The sequence below is a fragment of the Dermacentor albipictus genome, chromosome 5 (genome assembly GCF_038994185.2).
Source record: "Dermacentor albipictus isolate Rhodes 1998 colony chromosome 5, USDA_Dalb.pri_finalv2, whole genome shotgun sequence".
NCBI classification, from domain to species: Eukaryota; Metazoa; Arthropoda; class Arachnida; order Ixodida; family Ixodidae; genus Dermacentor; species Dermacentor albipictus.
Window position 1 is genome coordinate 122,534,162 of NC_091825.1, and position 23,479 is coordinate 122,557,640.

Here is a 23,479-nt window from a genome sequence, read left to right on the forward strand (position 1 = left end):
GCGAGAACGCGAAATGACGTCACAGCTGTTTTTCTTTGTCCGGGCCAGATAGGCACTTTGCCAGTTAACCTTATTGCTTCTCACCCTAGATATATTTGAGATTCAGGGCCGTTGAGCCCCATCTCGGAGGAAGGGTTACGTCATTTCCAGTGACGTACGTCGGTCGGCTTCAGGCGTCACGGTAACCTCGGTATTTATTTAATTATGTACAGATACTGCCGGCCCTTTCCGGGCCCAAGCAGGAGTGGGTACATTAGTGAGTATGAAAACAATACGAAGCATAAAAATTATTAAAGACAAACGCAATCATTGTAGAAGCGCAAATACTGTAGAAGTAGTATTTATACAACAAATAAACGAGAGAAGAAAAAAAGAAAACCTGTTTGCACTGCTTTCTGTCAAGAGAGTATCTAACGTGGGAGCAAAGATTCCTGAAACGAGAACTTTACCGCGCATTTAAGTTATTTTGACTTCCACAGCCGTTCAGACGACACAGTGAGAAGTCGGTTACGCACAACCAGAATGATATGTCGCGAGGAGAGGTTAGCAATGACAGATAATCGGTAACAGTAGACTTGAAAACGAAAGGAACAGCAACGGAGACGACTGCCAGTGATACAAAGAGAGTCTAAGGCCTGCAGGCATGCTTTCGGTACGAAAGAACTGAAGTGCAGCTCCAAACCGGCATCTTCGCTGTAAGAAACTTCTTCACTAACAGCACTAACGTAGAGATCGATGCGTGGGAAATCACTGTGTATCGGGGCTCAGTATAGTGTATGGTGCAACCTGTTCTCGTCTGTTTTTAGTTGTATGTTCCAGTGTGTCTAGGGCTATAGGCAGGCTTCATCTACGCTTTTCTAGCTCCGCTCTAGGTTTTCCAAACCTGAGACGTTACTTCTTCTACAATATTTTTCTTCTTCATTCTATTATAATAATTATTATTATTACTATTATGCGAAAAGCAGTACCCGAAGGTAACCAAATCTTCTTACTTTATTTCGACTTCAATAAAAAAAAATTAAAAAACCCTGCCTAGTGCAACTATGGTTTTATGCCGGAAAGCCGCTGTAGGAAAGAGAGCTCTGGATTGTTTTGTCACGTTCTGCGACTTTAGAACGTGCCCGCACACCTAAGCACACGATCGTTTCTGCATATCCGCTCCATCGGAATAGTGCCGCGACATCCGGGTTGCGAACCTACGACCTCGTGTGCGCCGGCAGAACGCTCTGTGGCCACTCGGCCACCGCGGTGGGTGTCTCGGCAAGAGAAGGGAACGACGCGTCGATACCAAACGCTTACACGGAGAAGGGGTTTATCGCGCCGACTGAAATCAGAAGCCTGCGACCTATGTAAGCGCTGATTTACGCTCAAACCGCCCATCAGCGCACGCCGCACCGCACGCTTGCGGTCGCGCGAAATACTGCACGTATCCAGCACTTGCGCACAAATTACCATTTACACTGTGTGCACAGTGTATACCTAACACATTGTAAACCGAAATTAGTGCACAAGTGTTTGATACTTGCAATCTTTCGCGCGACCGCACGCGTGCGGTGCGGCTTGCGGCGATGGGCGGCTCGAGCGTAAATCGGCCCTAAGCGGGAGCGGTCAGTTCCGGCCATGCGCGACTCTGCAGGCCGCCAGTGACTTAGCGCCGAGCGAGGGGGGTGGGGTGGGGTGGGGAGGGGGTGTTAACTGCTACAGGCGACGGCCTTGTGCAGGCGCAAACAGGCAGCAGTGCAAGGCCGGGCGAGACCGCGGTATAGGCGCTGCAGCGAGTACGATAAGGCGACACACGTCGGCGACGCAGTGCCGATAACGCCGAAGGCTGTCCCAGAAGCAAGGGAGGGAGTCCCCGTCGTCGGCTTTTTTGTCGCCGCGCGTGCTTAAGTTATGCAACCGGCTTATCGGTCTCTCGCGCGTCCGGGCTCTCGAATCCGCACTATTTCAGGAAGGCCGTCTGCCAGGAAGGCCGTCGCTCTGACTCTCATTCGAAAACTCTTTATCCTAAGCACACCCCTCTCTCTGAATTCCTCCCGTTCTTGTAGTTTCTCGAGAAATGCCGGCCTTAATTCTGTTGTCTCGGCTTCTCTCTCTCCATCTTTCGCTCTTCCTGCATTAGGTGTGTCCGTATAGGAGTTGTTGGCGTCGTGGGTGATGCTGGCTGTACTCCTTCTACTCCTTCGCACATAATGAGAGTTTCGCTTATTCAGAAAACCGCAAACAGATGTCGGAACGCGTTTGCGCATCGCTGAAGGAAAGTTTAACTATATAAGCACGTTGTAGATCCCATCTCTTCATTAAGTCATTTTGTTCATTAGTTGGCTTGCTACGTTGCGAGACGCTTACTGGCGGGGGTCGAGAACTTCCCCATGTATGCGCCGCCGAACCTGTACTCCAAAGAAAGCGAACTGATTGTGTCATCGCATGCGGCCTCGCTGACGTATCATTAAGCCTGTCGAGGAAATGCTAAGATCTCACGTACTATAAGAACGACTGGTGCTATAGGTACCGCAGGACACATATTCTGGTAGGAGAAAGGGAGAGTAGGGAGAGTCAGGAGTCAAGTGTAAGACTGCCACGGTCACCTTGCACTGAAATTGTGTCGTACGGATTGCTTGTGGTATATACGCAACGTCCGCAGTGTGCAGTTATTTCTGTGGCCGTGCTGTTCTGCCACTCAGTTCGAGGTCTCGGGTTCAATTCCTGTAACTAGCTGCTTCACTCCGATGCAGACAGAATTCTATAGAAACACTTTATGTACCATGGCCTGTGTATGTACGTCGAAAATCACCGGGTGCTGAAAATTAATAGGGGTGCGCGACTAATTATTTCTGAGGCCGAATTGAGTATGAATCCAATAGTGCCAGAAGTGAATCGACTCGAATGGAATATTGAGCACTTCTTCGAATAGTTTCTAATAATGGACAGTCATTTTTAGACATTAATATAAAACCATTTTCGCATCCTACAGTATGTTCATAATGTTAACAAGCATCGGTCTTTGCACTGCGAATTATGAGGCGTTGTTTATTAAAAAGCACGTGTAAAGCATTAGGAAAAAATAAGCAGTCTGTTCGAATACTCGGGACCTTTCGGTAAGTTCCAGTGATGGGGATTAAGCCAGTAAAGTCTGGCTCCATGAGTGACGCGTAGCATGTACTCTACTATTTAACTTCTCGCGCTTTATGTGTACGACGACCGCCGGGATAAAATTCATCGTGCCTTCGCTCCAATTTTTTGTTCGATCGCTCTCAGTTGATGGTTTAAAGTATTCAAAAAGTAGTCGAAATATATTCGTATTTACAAATAGTGACCACTCAATTCCAAGATCTGATCAACTTTGAAAATAATAGATTCGTTATTCGAAATTTCAATGCACAACTTATTAGAGTGGAAATGATGTGCTCAGCAATGTATAAGTAGGAGAAACTCTCTTAATCTTTAATATTATTATACATGTTTGATCTGTTCTACTGTTGCTATATTCTTCTTTTAGCGCCGGATTATAACAATGGGTTATGCATTTCTTGGTACATCGTTTACCATTGTTAATAGTTCATATACGTGTACTTAGTGTCATGTGTTCATGCAATTAACACGTATGACTGATATGTATGTGGGATTCTTGTTTAGCCTTTCGAAAGTCGCTGATGCTCTTTCAACCCGCGAGACCAAGACCCACTCAGGAGACTATATACTTTCACCTTTAGTCTTGGCTCGTAGGCAATGCGATGTATTGCCTGAAGAAGCGAATAATAATAATAATAATAATAATAATAATAATAATAATAATAATAATAATAATAATAATAATAATAATAATAATAATGTTTGGCATATTCGTACGCCCGTGCTACTCCAGTTCCAGCTCATTAATTTTAACCTAATCAACCGAAGCCCACCATTACGGTGTTCATTATAGCCCCTAGAGTGCATTTCCTGCGTATTCTTTTCCTTCGATTCGCTTCTTATCATCATGATCCCGCCGCAGGCCCATCCTGGTAATAACGAAGGCACCTGGATTCCTGCGAGACAATGACCAACGGCAAAGATGACACGTGAGAAGACTCGTTATAAATGTACTAATTGCTACTGGCACGTCAGACCAGCTGCGTTTTTCTTTTTTCTGTTAATGCGACTAACTTTAAAAGCCAGAGCTCCGGTGTGATGTCCCGTCAAAAAAAGAAAAAAAAAGAAGAAAGAAAAGAAAGCATAACTTTCAAAACAACATGGAAGATGTGTGCGTCTCCGCAATACCTAACCCACGCACAGGTGTACATAGGACACGAAAACCAACGTACTGTATTCAATTCAATAAGGCCCGTAGCCGGATGGTCAAACAATACGTGCGGTAAAGTAAAAAAAAAAATGTAACGAATAAACTAAAAACAGCGACTGACGTCAGTGGCCCTTTATATATTGGATACAGGCCTGCGCGAAGCATTATCCGAAGAAGCGCCCGCGCTTTGCTTGGGCAGTACGCCACAGGATTATCTCCGTATGGAACGCGCTGCGAAAACGAAAACGTCCCACGCGGATGACACAAAAGAAAAAAAAAAAATGCCACAAGGGTTTCGCCAATGTGCATCGAGACCGGTGGTGTAGAGGTTGAACGCATTGCTGAAACAATGGCTCGCTGTAATGAGCTTAAACGGCCGGTGACCTTGCCTCTGTTGCTACGGTGTTCTCGAGAGCTCTCGCAGCCATTGTGAGCGTTTGTGCGCGCGCTGCAGGTCGGGTTACGGTCCCCACGGACGGTCGGACCAGGTCGTTAGTGCGTCCGCAGCAGAGCGAGGCCGAGCGAATAACTGCTCTCAAATGGTCGTGCCGTGTTCCATGACAGTTCTCTCTGCTGATTTCCTTCGCCGAACAAAACGCCGTTTCTTTTCTTACTTTTTCTCTCTTTTGTTGTTTTTAGCCCCCACTGGCGTTCCATTCAAGCGCGTCAAAGGAGGGTTCCTGTTACGCTCTATTAAGGTCTTCTCTTATACCGTAATGCGGCTCCGCCTGGATGTACACGTGTCGCTCGTAGCCTATAGCCGACACTTTTGGATAGCCTGAGGACGATTTTCGGCCGCATACATAATGCGCTTCTTTCGTTCGTGTATCCCCGAATTCATATGTTTTTGTTTGTTTGCCTTTCTTCGGAATGGTCGGTTTAGAAAGAGAGGGAATTATTTTGAACTTCCCGACAGGGCTGCGCACATGATGCTTTCTCCCGGCCAAATTATGGCTTTTGGTTTAGTTTAAGAGCGTCTGTAATCTCCGTTGGTTGACTTATGCGTTATTTTCCCGAAGAATCGGGTCACAAGGCGTTATGCTTGTTTTGGAGAAGAAAAAGAAGGTGAACTACCTTAAGTCGTATTTCATCTTTGTGCCAGTGCACCTCGATGAAGTCCACGTGGCATTCTGATATAGCGGAGTGCTGTGGCCCAGTGTGCGTCCCGCAGCTATGGACAGCATTTGTCTAGGTGCAGAAATGGACGTGTACAGTCTCCAGGTATTTCTCCGAGATTCTGAACGTCGCGTGCCGGTGCTGTGGACCCTGTCTGATAAAGGATGCCCCATCGTTCTCGTAGCACATTTGAAGAGCACAACCAACCCTACCTGGTTTTACTGTGCAGCGGCTTCGAGGCCAGCTGAAAGTGCGTAGTAGGCCTACCTAATTTCTTAACTGAAATGAAAAAAAAGAACACAGTGTCACTCCATTCTGTGAAGGTGGAGGACCAGCGAAGTTGTGTATGCGGGCCCCTTAATGGCTAACTGCCCATTGTCGTGGTTCAAACGCCGTATGCGCAAAAATGGAAGGCGAGGCACGACTAGTGGCTCTTCCACCATGTTGAGCCTCGGAAGATGATGCGGCACCAGGGGGTATACATATTCATGTACAGTTGCAAAGCGCAACACACCTTTTACTAACGAATCCCGGCACGCAGAGCACACACGCACCTCAGCGCACTCCGAGGGCACACACTGCTTCACCGTAGCCAAGGCGATCGTGCGTTGGTCGACGTCCTGCAGTGCAGTAGTGGTTGTGAGGTCACTCGAAAGCCACAAGACGGTCACACACAAAATTGGTTCCCCACAAGCTCCCTCTGAAACGTGGCTGTTGCTCCGGTGAAGCGTTCCAAGTTTGCGGGATCGGGACCACGTGGTCGGTTCGCCTTTCTTTCCGCCTCGCGGTCCTGGCGGGCAGCACGCTTACGGAACTGCCACCACGGGAGAGCGGAAGGAAAGGGGATACGCAAGCGCTTGGAACGCCGACAAAGAGAGGCCGGTGTGAGCGTAGACATGGCCGATGCGGGTGAAAGTGTAGTAACTGTTCTTATCAGCTTAATATCGTATACGGGTTTTATTTGGACCTAAGATATTAGACTTGTTTTTGCAAGTTGGCGGAGTGCTTAAAGCCTGCGCCACCTGCGCCGCGGGTCGGCCCTGTATTGCACTACATTCGGGATCGACCCACGTATGGGGAGAAATTCTCGATCTACACAGCTCGCTCTACACAGCTTTCAAAATAAATCGAGTCGCGTGCCAAGACTTCTTTTTACACGTCCTGCGTGTTCCTGCTCTAAACCAAAAAATCCCGTTTGCTGCCTGTCATGCAGTGTTGGACGAGAAAGTTTAGCTAGAAGTTTCGTGCTCAGTATCAAAACTCAGCAAGTGAGAGAGTATGAACTTTATAGTTTATAGCATATAGAATAAACTTGAGCCGGCTGTCGTTCGCCTGAGGCGGGCGGCCTGCGCTGAGGGTCTGCAACCTTGAGGGCCAGCAACGCCTGCTAGACAGGGTCAGCATGGCCCCCCTGTCCACCAGGCGTTAATGGCCCTCGAGGTCCGCGCATGTCAGCCTATCCTCCCAGTGCTCTTCGGTCGGTGCTGTATTGTTGTGGTACAGGAAACGTGCCTCAAAATCTTTCTTTTTGCTTGCTGAATATTGTTTTGCCACGTGCGTGTGGGCGCGCGACCCAAGACAACTCAGCAAGGAAAAACATAAATCGCATATGTTGCCTCTAGGCAATACTCGTTGATAAAGGGTTAACAGAGTTAGAGGGAATCGACATCATCATTCACGTCCGCTGCAGTACGGTGGCCTCTCCCAACTATATATCTCCAATTGCTCTTCTGCCTTGCGCCTGTCGACTGCACCCTATGCCTGCAAATTTCCTAATTCATATCCCTCCACCTAATCCTCTGTTATCCTCGTCTTCTCTTGCCAGTCATTCTGCCACTCTAATACATGGCAAGAGTTATCTCTGCCTTCCCCTTCCCCACGCATTACATGGCCTGCCCAACTCAATTTCTTCCTATTAATCGCACCTATGGCATGTAATATGAGATACCCTCGTTTGCTCCCTAAGTCATATATACTAATGTATTTCCGTCTTTTAACGTACCGGCCATTATTCGTTCGCTCGTTGCGCGGTCCCTGCACTTGCAAAAGCGCCCCAAAGCACGCTAGTGAGGAAATTTCTGTGTTGGCCTGCGGCAGACACGCGTTCGCTCCAATTGTCATCACCGGCGGGTCGAACGCGACATTGCCTGTTTCCTCCGAGGCAGCTGATGACGCCGCCTTCCTTCTAACAGCCGCCAACGCTACCTTCCTCCGCTTCCTCCTCACAACTTCTTTTACTCTCATGGTGTCACTGCCGATTTTACTACCACGTTCCTGAGAATGTAGATGGATATAATCGCTTTTCATATCCGTTCTTATTGCCGACTGACATGTTGCAAACGTGAAAAAAAGAAAGGGGGAGGGGGGGAATGGTTTGAATACCGCTGTTAAACGCGGGAGGCAGGACATCCACTTACGTATATAGACAAAATAATATCGACCGTTCGTTCGTGCTCCTTGTCGTAGAACACGAGTTTCTTTCTTTGAACACAGATATCGAGGTGTAACATCGTGTGGTACAGGTTGGAACATTGATGCAAGATCCAGGATTTTCATCTCGACTCGCGATATTCGAAATGCACTTCACCGGGGTATACCGTTCTCTTCTGTAACGACACAACGGTCTACACGAAACTGGTGTCGAGATTCGCGGAAACGGACTGCAAGAATATGCTTAACGCCACTTTCGTACAATACCGGATGCGTTCGACTTCATAATCAGGGTTCAATACGTTACGCAATCGCTTCTGTGGTTAGGTTCAGCGTAGGATTGAGGGCAAGGTCCGCTCTAATGTGACAAGCCGTCGCCTTACGTGGATGCAGCATACCGTTGCGGGAGGCACCACGGAGGGTGCGCTTCTCCTGTCTACGTGAGCTCCGGACGCCCAAGCGTCTTCGGGACGCGTACGTGGTGCGTCGCCGAGAAATGGCGCCGCACCCCGTTCTTGTTTTTCGCCCTTGACGGCGCATATTGCTTCGGGCAGTATGCGAGAGAGAGCGAGAGAGAGAGAGAGAGAGAGAGAGAGAGAGAGAGAGAGAGAGAGAGAGAGAGCTTCGTTACACACGTGAGAACGTGCGTGCGAACGTGCCGTATAACCTAGCAGTCGCCCGGGATCGCGATTACGTCTGTAAACTATCGCCGCGCCTGCATGATATATCCGGTGTGCGTGCGAGGACTGTGTATTATATATATATATATATATATATATACAGACTAATCCCGCTTGCGCAACACTTCTGTAACTATAGGCAATAAGGGCAGCGCATATTCAATACCAGGTGCTTCCAGCACTTAGAGGGTTGTGCTCGCTTTGCGGGTATGTCGCAACGATGGTCTATACTTGCGTATGTACGTTTTCTTTTTTTGCTTTATTTCCCGGAGTCGTTCCGAATATAGGGGCTTCCGGCAGAGAGATTGCCGAAACACGTAACCTCGGAGGAGAAAAAAAAAAAGAAAAGGAGGGGGGGGGAGAGACAACGTGCCCCGATTTCTCAAGAGAGTCGCGCTTGTATACGAGTCGATGGGAACATCGTTAGGCGAGACGTACGATGAGGCAATTCCGAAGCCGTGCCGTGAAACAAACGTCTCAGATGGTTGGTGTTTCGCTATACGCGAGACACAAATATACGCCCGGAGGACCGAGGCATCGTTATAATCTCACGCCAAAGTGGCGGCGTACGTGCTGAAACAGCTTTTGGCATTTGTTAACCTCCCGAGGCGTTGCTTTCTTTTTTTTTCTTGTCTTGATGAGGTGGGGAGCTTTTGCGGTCACACGAAGAACGACGCACAATCAACTCCGCAACGAAAGCGGCGAATGTCAAGCGCGTGTCCTACATATCATAGCGTGTGTTTGTTTCCTCGGAGCATCTTGGCGAGGCGATAGCTCTAGCGTCACTTATACTACGCAGCCCCTGCTTTGTCCTCCGAGTGCCATCGAAAGATCTACGTAGGCGCTTTCGCGTATACGCAAAGGTCAGCGAGAAAGATGGCATTCGAGCAGTTTCTCGCATAGTGCGAAGCTTGCAGGGACATCTATAGGCTTGAGGAAACAACGGCTGCTTGCAAATTGCACTTTTGGTAAAACTGGATCTCACTTCTTTTGCAAACATCACTTATAGCGCGTACATAGACAGGGACCGAACAAAACGACGAAGACAAGCGCTGACTTCCAACTGATTTTTATGTTGAGTAACACGCATATATACCAAGACACCAACACAAAAGCCCCCCCCTCCCCCTCCCCCCACAAAAAAACACAAAACCGGGGGCGCTTTTTGTCTTGGTGTCTTGGTATATATGCGTGTTACTCAACATAAAAATCCGTTGTAAGTCAGCGCTTGCCTTCGTTGTTCCTTTGGCTCCTGTCTAAGTACGCGTTGTAAGTGATGTCTGCAATGGAATACCAACTAGCCCGTACCCAAACCCTCTCTCACTTCATGCCTCGAGAGGCGCAATGGTTAAGATGTTCATACTGATAATGACGAAGACGACGAAGATGACTAAACATTCCTTACACCTTGTTCTCCCTGATCTTCTGGCTCCCTGTATCGGCCAACTAGGGCGCTACGTTGAGGCACATACATCCAGTTTTTGAGCCGAATCGGCCCGATCGCGTTAGAACACGCGAGCGCTTGCGCTCCTCGCAACGAGCATGCTCATGCCACATAGTGATAGTCCGGGCCTGGTTGGATATGTCAGGCTAAATCGAGCGTTGGTGCAGGTATGCGTTCCCTTTGGTTAAAGACGTCCTGCTTAAGGACGCGCTATAGCGTCTGCATGAGCTGCAAATATGACTGTTCGGGCAGCACGAGAATGATGGGTATATAGCGTGCATGGTCCTGCCTAAAGGTTGTCTTTTGGGCTTCAAACAGGATTTGCGACATTGCACACTGAGCACTTTCGACATAACAGTGTACGTTGTGAAGGCGACACTTCACAATGATTACACATGAACGCCGAGATTAAGCGCCATGTTTACAAAACTGACTTCGTGGAAATTAACGATGACATGCACTGGACGGCAAGAACGTTTGGAGCCACAAGTGCGAAGATTAGACAAATCCACGATAAATCCAAAGCTGCGTGGCTTCGTATGACATGTATGACATGATGGTTTATGGTTTACCGTTTCGTGGGATATGCACGTTTATATATAGAAGTTGTATTGCTTAAACACTCTTTCTATACGTTCCATCATTCTCGGTGTAGATACACGATCGCAGAGCTGCAGCTCTCTCGAGTAATGTTTGCATGAAACTCTACGGCATTCTCAAGCCGCCGTATCACCTCCTGGCTACTACCGTTTCACCATACCGTGTTTTAGCTCGCTCTGATATAAACACTATGGTTCCCGTTTTTCGCAACTTTCGTGCGTCATTGGGCGCTCGAGTTTCCGAGAAATGACTGAAATGAGAGAGAGAGAGAGAGAGAGAGAGAGAGAGAGAGAGAGAGAGAGAGAGAGAGAGAGAGAGAGAGAGAGAGAGAGAGAGAGAGAGAGAGAGAGAGGACTTAGATGTTTCTCTGGCATTCAAAACGTCGACACCTGGGAGCACATCGTTCGTTCTCGGAAGGGCTTGCTGACGCGGCGAATGAAAGGGCTCCCGCCTGAATGGCGCGTCGTAAAGGCTGCCGTCTTCGTGGCCTCCCACGTACATTCGAAAATGCATTGCCTTTGCTTCGTGCAGTGCACAGAGAAGGAACGCTCGTTAAAGTAATGCGAACTTATGTGCTTTTCAGGGAAAAAAAAAACTGGGGGGAAATGAATAGCGCCCCTTTTGAGGATGCAGCCGAGAGAATCTTCAGGCGAATTCACTCACGAAAACACTCCTTCGCGGCCCTACAGACTTGAGAAAGAAAGAAAGAAAGAAAGAAAGAAAGGAAGAAAGAAAGAAAGAAAGAAAGAAAGAAAGGAAGGAAGAAAGAATGAAGAATGAAGAAACGGAAAAGCTTAACGTTCGCCAAACAGACTGACTTGGGAACCAACTGACCGCGAAGAGTGAAAGGGGACTTCGCCGCAAAGCTTGTACTTATAAACGGGCTAGGATTGAAGCAACGTGAAGCCGTTCGGCTTCGCTTTGTATGACCGTGTTTTACGGACTGTAGCATGCGGGCTAAGCACGTTTAGAAGCGCTTCCTAAACACAGCTTTGAATTGCTTAATATTGCTCGAATTTCCTCGCACTTGTGGAGCTGTTCAATGATCGAAGAATTGAAGAGAGTTGTCAGTTCAGGACATCCGATGTCTTTTTTTTTTTTTTTACATAGCTACGCGCGTGGAACAGGTTTCGTGCAATCGCAAACGTCGCACTGTTTCCTTGTTTGGGAAGGGTTGACGAGAACAACGATCAGTCAATATCTCATGCCGCTGCTGATTAGGAGGCACGCCGTAGTAAGGGATTCCGGATTAATTTTGACCGCCAAGAGATCTTTAATGTGTCAGCAATGCACCGCACACGAGCGTTTCTTGCATTCCACCCCCCATCGAAATGCGGTCGCCGCGGCCATGATTTGATCCCGTGGACTTGTGCTGTGCGACATCACAGTCAGCTAGCCAACTCGCCGGATTAAGCTCGTAGATACTGACATTATCGAAACGTTTTATAGCATTTCGGTAAGGTCTATACATTGACGCACTTACGCTCTCTACTGTTAACTGAATTTGAATTGAGCTGTGCGTCTGGGGGGACCTTCCATTTATGACAGTACACGTGGAGGACTCTTGCACCAACTGCTAAAAACTACGAAGTGTTTTAGAGTATTTGTGTAGTGGCGCGGACGGGCGTTAGCTATCAGGTGGCCCCTGCGTTGCGATATCGTTATCCAAGTTGTAAATATTCCCATTGTCCTTCGTTCTTAATTAATTATTAAATTTTTGTATTATTATCAATATATGTTTTTTATATGCTGTAGAACAGACAATTTAGTAGACGAGGTATGCTTCCTACCTCAATATTTCCACAGAAACCAGGATATAACAGAACCGAACAGACGACGCGTTTTAGAGTTAAGTACATACTATACTGCTTGGGCATGTGCAGGTTGTTATTATGTGCAGGTTTATACAACAGGTGGGAACTATCGAGAAGAATCTTCTATAATCTTTTCTCAGCCGAGGTCATTGCTGCGATCTAAATGTGAGACTTCGGGAGTATCGCACGATCCCCGCACATATTGTAAGCTTCTTTTTTTTACAGAATTTTTTCTCACCTTATCCCTTTCTCGCATTGTATTCCGATGTAAATGTTTTCAAGATTTTAGGTGTTTTACATTGTATGGCGAAAAAAATATGAATTGCTTTTCTTTTCAAATTTCAAATCGATATTTGAAGTCATGTTTCTTTCTTTGTGAACTGAAGTTTTTATGCATTGCTAATTTCCTCCACGTTACTCTGTCCTCATCCTGCTTGTGTTGTTTTTCTAGTCTTATGACCTGTCTTTCTTATTTCGTTTTGTACGTTTCCCGTGTTCTATGAAGTCGCTATATTAATGTTTTATTTCGTTTTAATTAAACAGAAATAGATCTCTTTCTTGCTAAATTAATCTTTTATTTTGTCTTAATATTTCGTTGTAGACTTCCGACGGTGTTTTTATTTTCCCAACTTTTTTTTTTCTTCTCAACTAGGATATTAGGATGCCGGGCCCTTTCTGTGGTTCAACTTTTCACGTTTCACACCTCGTAAAAAAAAAAACAACAACAACAACAACAACGAGATAGCGATTCGGTGCTTTTTTATTTAGCTTTTTTGTTTCCTTTTTGGCGACACCGATATTGTCCCCTCATTTAGCACTACGCATTATACCTGCTTTGTTACGGTATACGGTACGTCTTTCTGGCCTCTCGGCTCCATCCACTGATCATAAGCCCTTCTTTAAAGCTCCTTTCGGGGCACAGCATCCGTGCTCAGCTTGCAAGGCACGGGATCTGCAACCTTTTCATTCGTACACGCAGAGACGTGTTTTTGACTCGGGCTCTGACGCCGTGAAAGGACCTCGGGCAGGAATCGCATGCTTGATGAGCACTCTCTAGTGGCGGCGACATTCAGTCTCGCGAGGAACTCGCTATATAGAAGTGAATGCAGTAATGCTTCGGTCGTTTCACAGTGAAAACGACCCGGGTTCCGCGCGGTAGATTTTTCAAGGAAGAGATGGCTGTATAACCGTCTTCGCGAGATTTATGTGCGCGCCGTCTTTTCACGGACCGACGACTCGAAGTGTATACGGTATATGCCGATCTCTGCGCGCCGTTCGTATGAAAATCGGGGATGTCGTCTCTCGTAGAGAGGCGATCGAGAAAAGGCACAGAGTTTCTAAAACCTTTGCGGTATCTATATGAAACCTTTGCGGCTGCTTTCACCTTACGCTCCAAAAGATGCGCCGTTCCTATCTGCTGCAGATATTCTGCAGGCTGAAAAAGCCAAGTTCTGAATGTTCCGGTTGACTGTGATGTTTTTTAAGACTGACGGGCAAGTTTATCCACGGGATAAATGAGATATTAAAAAAAAATCACCATTTGCTTCACTGCGTCGTCGTCGTCGTCGTCGTCGTCGTCGTCCTTAGCTTGTTTCTGCCCCATATGTTAGCACCGGTACAATGCAATTATTGTACTTTTTTTTTTCATGGACAGTGGTTAGCTCGCAGTCAGGATTTAGTAATGCCCGCCGCATGCACTCCAGTCGATTTTTATTCTTCTGCGAATTTCCCTCACTATATAATAGTTAGGGAATGAAAACAAGGGAACCTATTGACAATGATTATGCACAAGATTGCCACAACACGTATTATGGCGAGACTTTAGATATAGGTGCTGCTTCATGGTGTTCATTTGGTCAGATAGCTCGGAGCGTTTGCCGGCATTGCTAAACTAATGCTTCTTGACAATGTGACGAAAATGATTAAGGGTAATACCTACATCGAGTTTGACGTATCCCTGGCTTCTCTATGTACCTATACATCGACAGCCATGCAACGACAATACAACGACGGTCCATGCCATAGCATGTTGATTAGATCCTCATGCACCAGAGAGCACGCTCTCCTATGTATGACTCGCCCATAGTTCATAGACTCACTGCCACAGGCGCCAGACCGCAGGAAGCAGAACATATACAGCTAGAGTAACGCAACTAGTTCGCTCCTTGCGATCTGTGGGGTAGCCAGATGGGCTGTGACGTACAGTGCCCAACTTTGGTATTGAAGGCTGTTGCCTCTCTGCATACTAAATACAAGGGTCTTCCTTTCTGCTTTTTACACGTAATGCCTTTTCAGTTCTTTATAAACCAGCTACAGCCTTCTATGCGATCTTATGAGCTGTTTATGCTGTACTGCTTGCTGCTTGTAGTGTCTGATATACATATGGTTGTATAATTGCTAATGCTTTGAGGTGGTTCAGTATAGCCTCGGAAAATTTCTGCCGGGTGGCAGTTTTGCCCTAAAGTTTTTTTAGTTTGCTTGCAAAAGTTGCTGCCGCAGGGGAACAAACATTGATATAAAATAGGTTGCCCTTCATGTTGAGTTACAGTGACTCATGGAAAGCGCGTGCACTCCAATTTCTATATATCAAACTCTGAAATAGCACGAGAGCCTTTTCATGCTACTTTTCTTTTTCGTTTTACGACACCCACGTGCGGTGAACGTTTGAGTTATCGGCATCGGCAAACACGGAAGTAGAGAAGAAAACAGTTCATATTACATGCGACACTTCCCCAATAGAAGGCCATGTTCACTTTTTTGGCGTAATAAACGTTGTGTAGTGCCATGGGCCTCATACTAGGAATTGCTGTATATAATTGATGCCTTTTTCGGTGTTGGACGATGTCGAGTGAGAACGACGCGTTGGGAGAAATCTGGCTGCTCGGCGAAGCACCTCTGCCGCGGCCACCTTTTCACAGAGCCGTGAAAGTTGTTTGTGACGGCGCTATACATTCGGGCTGTGGTGGAGTGTTTACGCAGGTACTCTGGAGCTGCGGACATCCGCTACCCGGATACGGGCTCAGAGTAGTGCGGCCGTGGATTTTTGCAGTTCTGCATATGACATTCTCCGCTATCACTGTACGCGCAGAAATAAGCGTGTCACGGCTAGTATCAGTACAGTGCAAACACAGAACACTTCCGTTTCGTTTTGCTTATGAATTAGTGCGCTTGTTCTTCTTTATTAGCTTTGAAAGACAGACAGACAGACAGACAGACAGACAGACAGACAGACAGACAGACAGACAGACAGACAGACAGACAGACAGACAGACAGACAGACAGACAGACAGACAGACAGACAGACAGACAGACAGACAGACAGACACAGACGGACGGACGGACGGACGGACGGACGGACGGACGGACGGACGGACGGACGGACGGACAGACGGACGGACGGACGGACGGACGGACGGACGGACGGACACTGACACACAGACACTGACACACTGACACTGACACACTGACACTGACACACAGACACTGACACACAGACACTGACACACAGACACTGACACACAGACACTGACACACAGACACTGACACACAGACACTGACACACAGACACTGACACACTGACACTGACACACTGACACTGACACACTGACACTGACACACAGACACTGACACACAGACACTGACACACAGACACTGACACACAGACACTGACACACAGACACTGACACTGACACTGACACACAGACACTGACACTGACACTGACACTGACAGACACTGACACTGACAGACACTGACACTGACAGACACTGACACACAGACACTGACACTGACACTGACAGACACTGACACTGACAGACACTGACACACAGACACTGACACTGACACTGACAGACACTGACACACAGACACTGACACACAGACACTGACACACTGACACTGACACTGACACTGACAGACACTGACACACTGACACTGACACTGACACTGACAGACAGACGTACAGACGTACAGACAGACGTACAGACAGACGTACAGACAGACGTACAGACAGACGTACAGACAGACGTACAGACAGACGTACAGACAGACGTACAGACAGATTTTCACGTCCCAAAGCTATACTGGGGATGTGAGAGACGCCGTGTATAGTAAGAGGCTCGGGATTAATTTTAAACTTTGAAGATCAGTATTAAAGGGCTAGCGGTGACAAAGCCACAGCTAAGAACAAGAAGAAGAACGGTAACAAAATAACAGAGCACTATCAGTCCATAACACGAAATAATAGCGAAATAACAAAACGAAATAACAACGAAATAACAGAGCTATACTAGTCCATGGATTACAAATTAAGAGAGATAATAAAAAAGGCTATAAGGGCACATGAACAAAAAATAAATAAAACATAAACAAGCAAATCATTGAATGAACCAACATTGAACCGTTGAATCACTGAACAAACAAATTACTATTCACGAAGAATGTGAGCTCATGTAGAGATGGGAATAACCGTTTCTTTTACAATATGTTTATTCTTTATTATTAAGCATGGGAAATAGCGCTTTGGGTGCAGTTTATTTATAGTTTATTGATTGCTGTAGTCTGTAAGCTCTTGACATAAGGTTAGAGGTGATAATTAGGGTTTTGTCTATAGTCTCCCAAGCATGCCACCAATCGCATATTCCATACATGTGGAGCTCGTAGTCGAAGAGAAGGTTTTGGCCTAGTTGGTTGAACATTCTTTGTGTGACAGCGCTGAACTGACTGGGACGCAAGAATGCAGAAGCACATACCACAGTGTTTGTGTCGTTCCTGTCTGTGTGCTCGTCTCCTGTACCCAACGAGTGTTCGGGACGGGTTTTTACGTCAAACAGCAGGCTCTTGCGGCAGAACTTGAATTGTCAGGCCTCGGGATTAAACAAACAAACAAACAAACAAACAAACAAACAAACAAACAAACAAACAAACAAACAAACAAACAAACAAACAAACAAACAAACAAACAAACAAACAAACAAACAAACAAGCAAACAAGCAAGCAAACAAGCAAACAAACAAACAAACAAACAAACAAACAAACAAACAAACAAACAAACAAACAAACAAACAAACAAGCAAACAAACAAGCAAACAAACAAGCAAACAAACAAACAAGCAAACAAACAAGCAAACAAACAAGCAAACAAACAAACAAGCAAAAAAGACCAAAGTGTCAGATTTGCAGGTATTTATTTTTTGACGAATGCCTACGAGGCCGATAACTCTTTACCGTTATAATATCAGGGGGTGGTACGTGGCAATATGAAATGACATGAGGATATGAAATAAATTTTCTCATTAAAAATGTTTTTTTTTCTTAGAGAACCACTTGTATTCGTCTTGTGAGGCTGCCATATTCGTTGCTTGAAGTTCAGATTGCGTGAATTATTTATTTTAAATACAGAAGTTGGATTCTTGTTCGGTGTTAAGTGTAACACATCACGGATTTGTTCTGGTCACTCTTATATGAGGAACTTAAGCAGCATGTTAAGTGAGATGCCTCAATGATAATAAGGCTGAACTCGGATTCGTGAATAACTGTGTTTCATCTACAGACAGTACTCTCGAACTGATGTCTTTCTCTGTGCGATCAACATACGGGGCTCACGTAGAATGGGACGGCGTATATGTTAAAAACGGTGGTCCATGTAGGAGCCATAGTGGCTACGGTTTTGATATTTATTTTATTTAAGTCGCTCGATTGTCACTCGGACTGACTGACTGACTTTATTTCACTCAATTTATTTACTGAGCTTCGAAGAAACCGAACACGCGCACATTTCTGTAGCACACTGCATATTTTATACACGTTACTTATTCACGACGTTACTGCTGCTACCGTGCCTGTCAAGCACTACACCGAAGACAACCACCCGACACGGAACGCAACCTCCGTCCACCTTTCCTTGTACCTTGTCCTTTAAAACGCACATAATGTCATCATCCTCGTGTCGCCAAAGGGAAAGCCGAGACTTTGATGAATCCTAGAACGACAGGAAGTTTGACAAGTTGGTGAGTGGCATTACGGAAAGGCAGGCGCGGAAGCATGCGACACAAGTAAGTAACGAAAAGAAAGACAACACGGCGTGTGTGCTCCCCCTCCTGTGCCAAAGCTCTCGACACCGTATGTCATGATCTACTTATCCATGAACTTAACCAGCTTAATATTGAGCCGAATGTGTTATTTTGCGTTAAGGAGTTTCTTTCTAACCGAACTCAATATGTCACAACCAATGCCTATTTATCTGCTTTGTCACCAGTTACATCCGGAGTGCCCCAAGGCTCCGTGTTGGGGCCTTTACTCTTCTTGATATATATTAATGATCTCGCTAACTGTGTAACATCATCATCAAAAAATTCTGTTCGTAGACGATTGTATGATATGCCGAAAGATCACTAACTTTGATGATTCATATAAACCGCAAGGGTACCTTTACAATGTGTCACTCTGGTCTAACAAATGGCTTACGAAGCTTAACACTAGTAAGTGTAAATCGATGCGCATATCACGTATGGCCAGCAATGGAAATCAGCGCAGATATGTACTGAATGACACTTCATTAGTATCTGTTAACGCTCACAAATATCTTGGCCTTCACATAACTAATTATCTGTCATGGAATACGCATACTAAGTATATTACTGCTAATGCTAAACGCATGTTGGGATATCTTCGTCGTAATTTCTCTACTGTACCTACTTTCGCAAAGTTGACACTCTACAAAACGCTGGTTCGCTCAAAACTAGAATACACATCTGCCATTTGGGATGACAATCAAGCATGACTAACCCTTACCCTTGAAGCGATTCAAAATCGAGCAGCTCACTTTATTCTATCTGACTGTTCCCACCATTCCAGTGTAAGACATGAATGAAAAAAAAAAAAAACTGAATCTGCCAGAGCTTTCATTACGCCGCAAATGTGCTCGCGTTCGCCTATTCCACGAAGTTTATCACTCTAGCCACGTGCACAAATAAAGAGCACTCGTCACACGTATCTACCAACGAAGCACGATGTATGACAAGGCAGAAAGTAGAACGTGCCACCATAATATAAATCACTACTTCACCCGCCGTGGTTGCTCAGTGGCTATGGTGTTAGGCTGCTGAGCACGAAGTCGCGGGATCGAATCCCGGCCACGGCGGCCGCATTTCGATGGGGGCGAAATGCGAAAACACCCGTGTACTTAGATTTAGGTGCACGTTAAAGAACCCCAGGTGGTCTAAATTTCCGGAGTCCTCCACTACGGCGTTCCTCATAATCAGAAAGTGGTTTTGGCACGTAAGACCCCATAATTTAAACAACTACTTTCTTTTTTCAGGCTCCATTTTATCTATGTTGCGCAAGATGCTGCACCTATACCACGGAATCTTATTATTGCCGTTTCGCTGCAGCGAAAGTTCGAGTTTCTATTTTTTGTCATTTGCTTTAAGCGTCAGTTTGCTCCCCCCTCCCTCCCCTCCCTCTCCTGTATCGACACTGTGCGTCTCCCAGAGCCGCACGTCCTCGTTTCGATGCGGCTGACTGAAGGGCACACCTAAGCCATTGTCTTTCCTGCTTCTTCGGTGTCGTCGTCGTCGTCTTTCTCGGCACATCGTTGTACAGCTCCGTCGCGGCCCGAGATATATAGAGTGGGCGCGTGGCATTCCGTCCCGGCACTCGGCGACGCCTCGCACGACCGGTCACCGCAGTCTGTCAACGTCGCCGCCGACTTGCCCTCGTCGCATTGACAATAAATGGACGGAGTGCCTTCCGCACGTGTGACCCCCGCAGGGAAAGAAAGTCCGGGTGCGGAGATGCCGAGCTGTGAAGGAAGGAGAACCGAAGACGAGAGTTAGGAAAAAAAAAAAAAAGCCCCGACCTCATAGGAGGGAGACGTTGGAGAGGCGGGATGTATACAGGAAGAAAGCCACAAGAGATATACTAGAGCTCGCACGATTTCGCGCGGTCATCAATCGTCATCTGCGTCAGTCAAACTCTAGGGCGACTCGTTCCGGACGTTGAACTCCCCTAATCGGAAGCCGCATTGTCCCGCGCTCGGGGCCTGTGTTTGATGCCTCGAGGATTTCCTGGACGCCCCACGCGCACCGTGGGTTAATGGTTTTTTTGTTTCGCTTTAGCCTCACCGTTGCAACCTAGCCGTGGGTCTCGTCAATGAAATCCTCATTACTTCACGCGGAACGACAGACGTTGCGGCACTCGCTCATCGGTCAGTCGCTTGTGTTTGCCGGCATTGCGTGCGCTGTTTACGGTCGCGCGAGGATAGCTTAAGACTGTATGTCGTGTAGCCCAGAACAGGGAGGTAACCTTGTGTTATTGTATGGCGTGACTACTTTGGCAATAAAGAGAAACAAATGTACGCAGACGAAAGCCTATAGGGACGGCCGTCCGCAATAATAGCGGTTGCCTTATAGCCCGGCGGCAAACAATCGGAGACATGCGAACTACGATAATGACGATGACTGCCCAGCAACGACCAGGGTTAAGCGGTGAAGATAACTGGTATACTGGCTGAACCACACTTGTCCAGAGTGGTCGAGTGGCTGGCTGCGGATTCTGCCAACGCCCGTTATTCTTTATTTTTTATTGAAATGAAAATAAAAGAAATAGACCTAGTCACCTTACAATGGCGACGGCTGCTTCTTTTCGCATAGTAGTTTTTATGTTCCATATATATTTGGCCCTATAGCGAATGGACCCTATATAGCGTGCACTCAAATAGCGTATAGCAGCTGCAAGCGCACATTGAAACCCACACAATCTCGATAACGGGGACCTGAGAGCGGAAAAATTCTGTTGACGTCCATGAGCAGCTGCCTCGTCTGTCGGTTATCATCCTGCGATACATTTATTGCCCGAGGAGCTGCTGCCATGTGGCGGAGCGTCCTTCGCAGTGCGGTTGTCTCCTCCGGGCTAAAACAAAAAAAAGAGAGCAAAACCTAACAGTGTGTGGTGCGCCGTTGGGACCCGTGCGGATTTCGCACTTGCCAAAAAGCGAAATCCGGTGTCGCCGCACTTCCATTGATCTTCTCTTAAATGCATGAGCTGCGGTCGGGACCCCGAAAAGACTTGGAATATCGCGATATCTCGTATAAAGCGATTTTGCCATAACGAGGATACGCTGCATCATTTAACTTTCTTCGTTGTTGTCCATTGTTAGAAGACGGCGAAATGTGGGCCTTGTGGTTCGTGAACTATGTCACAGAAACTTGGCAGACTGGTGCGTCGCGAAAGCTTTCTTACTGAACGTGTCACACTCTGTATACAGGGCTCTGCGCAACGTTAGTCCTTGAAACTGAGGAATTAGCACGCAGGCGAAGCTCTGGTGGGTCTTCTGATTCTTGCATTTAATTAGCCAGTATAGAACGTTCGAGTTACCGCCACAATTTCTCGTTAAGAGTCTTGCAGTATTCATAAATAAACACTATCGCGAAATACTCGCAAAATAGCGCGTACGTTAGCTCGAAGTAATAATAATAATATTTGGGGTTTTACGTGCCAAAACCACTTTCTGATTATGAGGCACGCCGTAGTGGAGGACTCCGGAAATTTTGACCACCTGGGGTTCTTTAACGTGCACCTAAATCTAAGCACACGGGTGTTTTCGCATTTCGCCCCCATCGAAATTCGGCCGCCGTGGCCGGGATTCGATCCCGCGACCTCTTGCTCAGCTCGAAGTAGTAGGAATGTTGTTTTACACGGTTACAACGGGGCTCCCTTGTAGATGATTTCGCGATGGCAGATTACCGGCGTCAAATGAAATGGGACACGACTCACTGCTCTCGTAAACGCCGTTCTAAGCTTGCGCGAATCAAAAGATTATCCACGTAATCGAGCGGAGGATGAAATACTCTAGTTCCGCTTCCAAATCGTGACCCTCGATTGTCCGTCACGCGGGCGAGAGACACAGCGCTGTAGGTATAGCGCTCGTATCAAGTATATACCGCTGTAAAGCAAAAAAAAAGAACATTCTTCATGGTGTTTCTTCTCTTTATTTAAAGAAAACTTTAACTCCCTCCTCCGCCTCCTTTTTTCCTGTGACTCGTATGGCCGACAATGCTCTCTGTAATGCCTGTCTTTGCGAGGAGACGCTGGAACATATTCTGTGCGACTGTCCTGAATATAATGTTCAGCGACAGTCCCTGGCATCTGTTCTAGCGCACCTTGACAGTAGACCATTGTCCCTCGACACGATTTTCACATGCCGCCGACAGAAGACATCGCCGGTGAAGGCGACAAAGGGACTACTTCGGTTTTTGCAAGAGACGGGATTGGACGAGCGGCTGTGAGAGTGATGTCACGTACCATGCCAGATTGATGGGCTCCAACGGACGATGTGTGTGTGTGCTGTGCTATGTGCTCTCTCTGCCTCTCCCCCTTCCCCATCTTTATTCTCCCCCATCCCTCTCCCATGTGTAGGGTAGCAAACCGGTTAAGCTAAACTGGTTAACCTCCCTACCTTTCACCCGCCGTGGTTGCTCAGTGGCTATGGTGTTGGGCTGCTGAGCACGAGGTCGCGGGATCGAATCCCGGCCACGGCGGCCGCATTTCGATAGGGGCGAAATGCGAAAACACCCGTGTGCTTAGATTTAGGTGCACGTTAAAGAACCCCAGGTGGTCAAAATTTCCGGAGTCCTCCACTACGGCGTGCCTCATAATCAGAAAGTGGTTTTGGCACGTAAAACACCAAATATTATTAACCTCCCTACCTTTCCTTCTCCACTTTTTCCTTCCTTCCTTCCTTCCTTCCTTCCTTCCTTCCTTCCTTCCTTCCTTCCTTCCTTCCTGTGACTCGTGGTTCGATCGACGACGCTGTAAGAAAAGAAAGAAAGAAAGAGAGAGAGAGAGAGAGAGAGAGAGAGAGAGAGAGAGAGAGAGGAAGGCACAAGTGGCGTGGTGTGTGCGCGCGCTCGCTCGGCCTCCGCAACAGGAAAAAGAAAGCGGCGGCGCGCGCGGGGTTCGCCTGTTTGCGTGGCGCGCCTCGCCGAGTCCGTGGCCCATTCCGCAGGCAACGACCCCCGCGGAGTCCTTGCAGCGGCTCCGCCGTTGACGCCGCTCCTCCCTCGCCGGCTGTTTTGGCGACACGCGCTCTGTGTGGCCTCGCGCGCGCTCGCGGC

At 47.1% G+C, this 23,479-nt stretch overlaps 1 protein-coding gene, 1 long non-coding RNA gene and 1 pseudogene across 17 annotated transcripts in view; 2 read left to right on the top strand and 1 right to left on the bottom strand.

Annotated features, from left to right (window-relative positions):
• Positions 1-23,479, top strand: part of LOC135911600 (cytochrome P450 3A29-like) — a 204,782-nt gene that overhangs the window by 12,430 nt on the left and 168,873 nt on the right. For 9 of the 16 annotated variants that reach the window (XR_011514589.1, XM_070538819.1, XM_070538829.1 and 6 more), the window contains exon 2: positions 3,995-4,061. The exons of 4 other annotated variants lie outside the window; for them this stretch is intronic. Coding sequence is in view for 2 of the 12 variants with exons in the window: in XM_070538817.1 (XP_070394918.1) it covers positions 4,055-4,061 (7 nt within the window). In the remaining 10 variants the exon portion in view is untranslated. Of the gene's footprint in view, positions 1-3,994; positions 4,083-23,479 lie in introns of all 16 variants that reach the window. 3 more of the 16 variants (XM_070538820.1, XM_070538822.1, XM_065443918.2) reach the window with 1 other exon arrangement.
• LOC135911645 (U2 spliceosomal RNA) lies at positions 6,295-6,474 on the top strand (annotated as a pseudogene).
• Positions 17,613-23,412, bottom strand: LOC135911590 (uncharacterized). The gene is made up of 3 exons (XR_010567405.1): positions 23,072-23,412; positions 19,900-20,166; positions 17,613-18,345 (listed from the first exon to the last, which is right to left on the bottom strand). It is a non-coding gene; the product is annotated as an uncharacterized lncRNA (long non-coding RNA).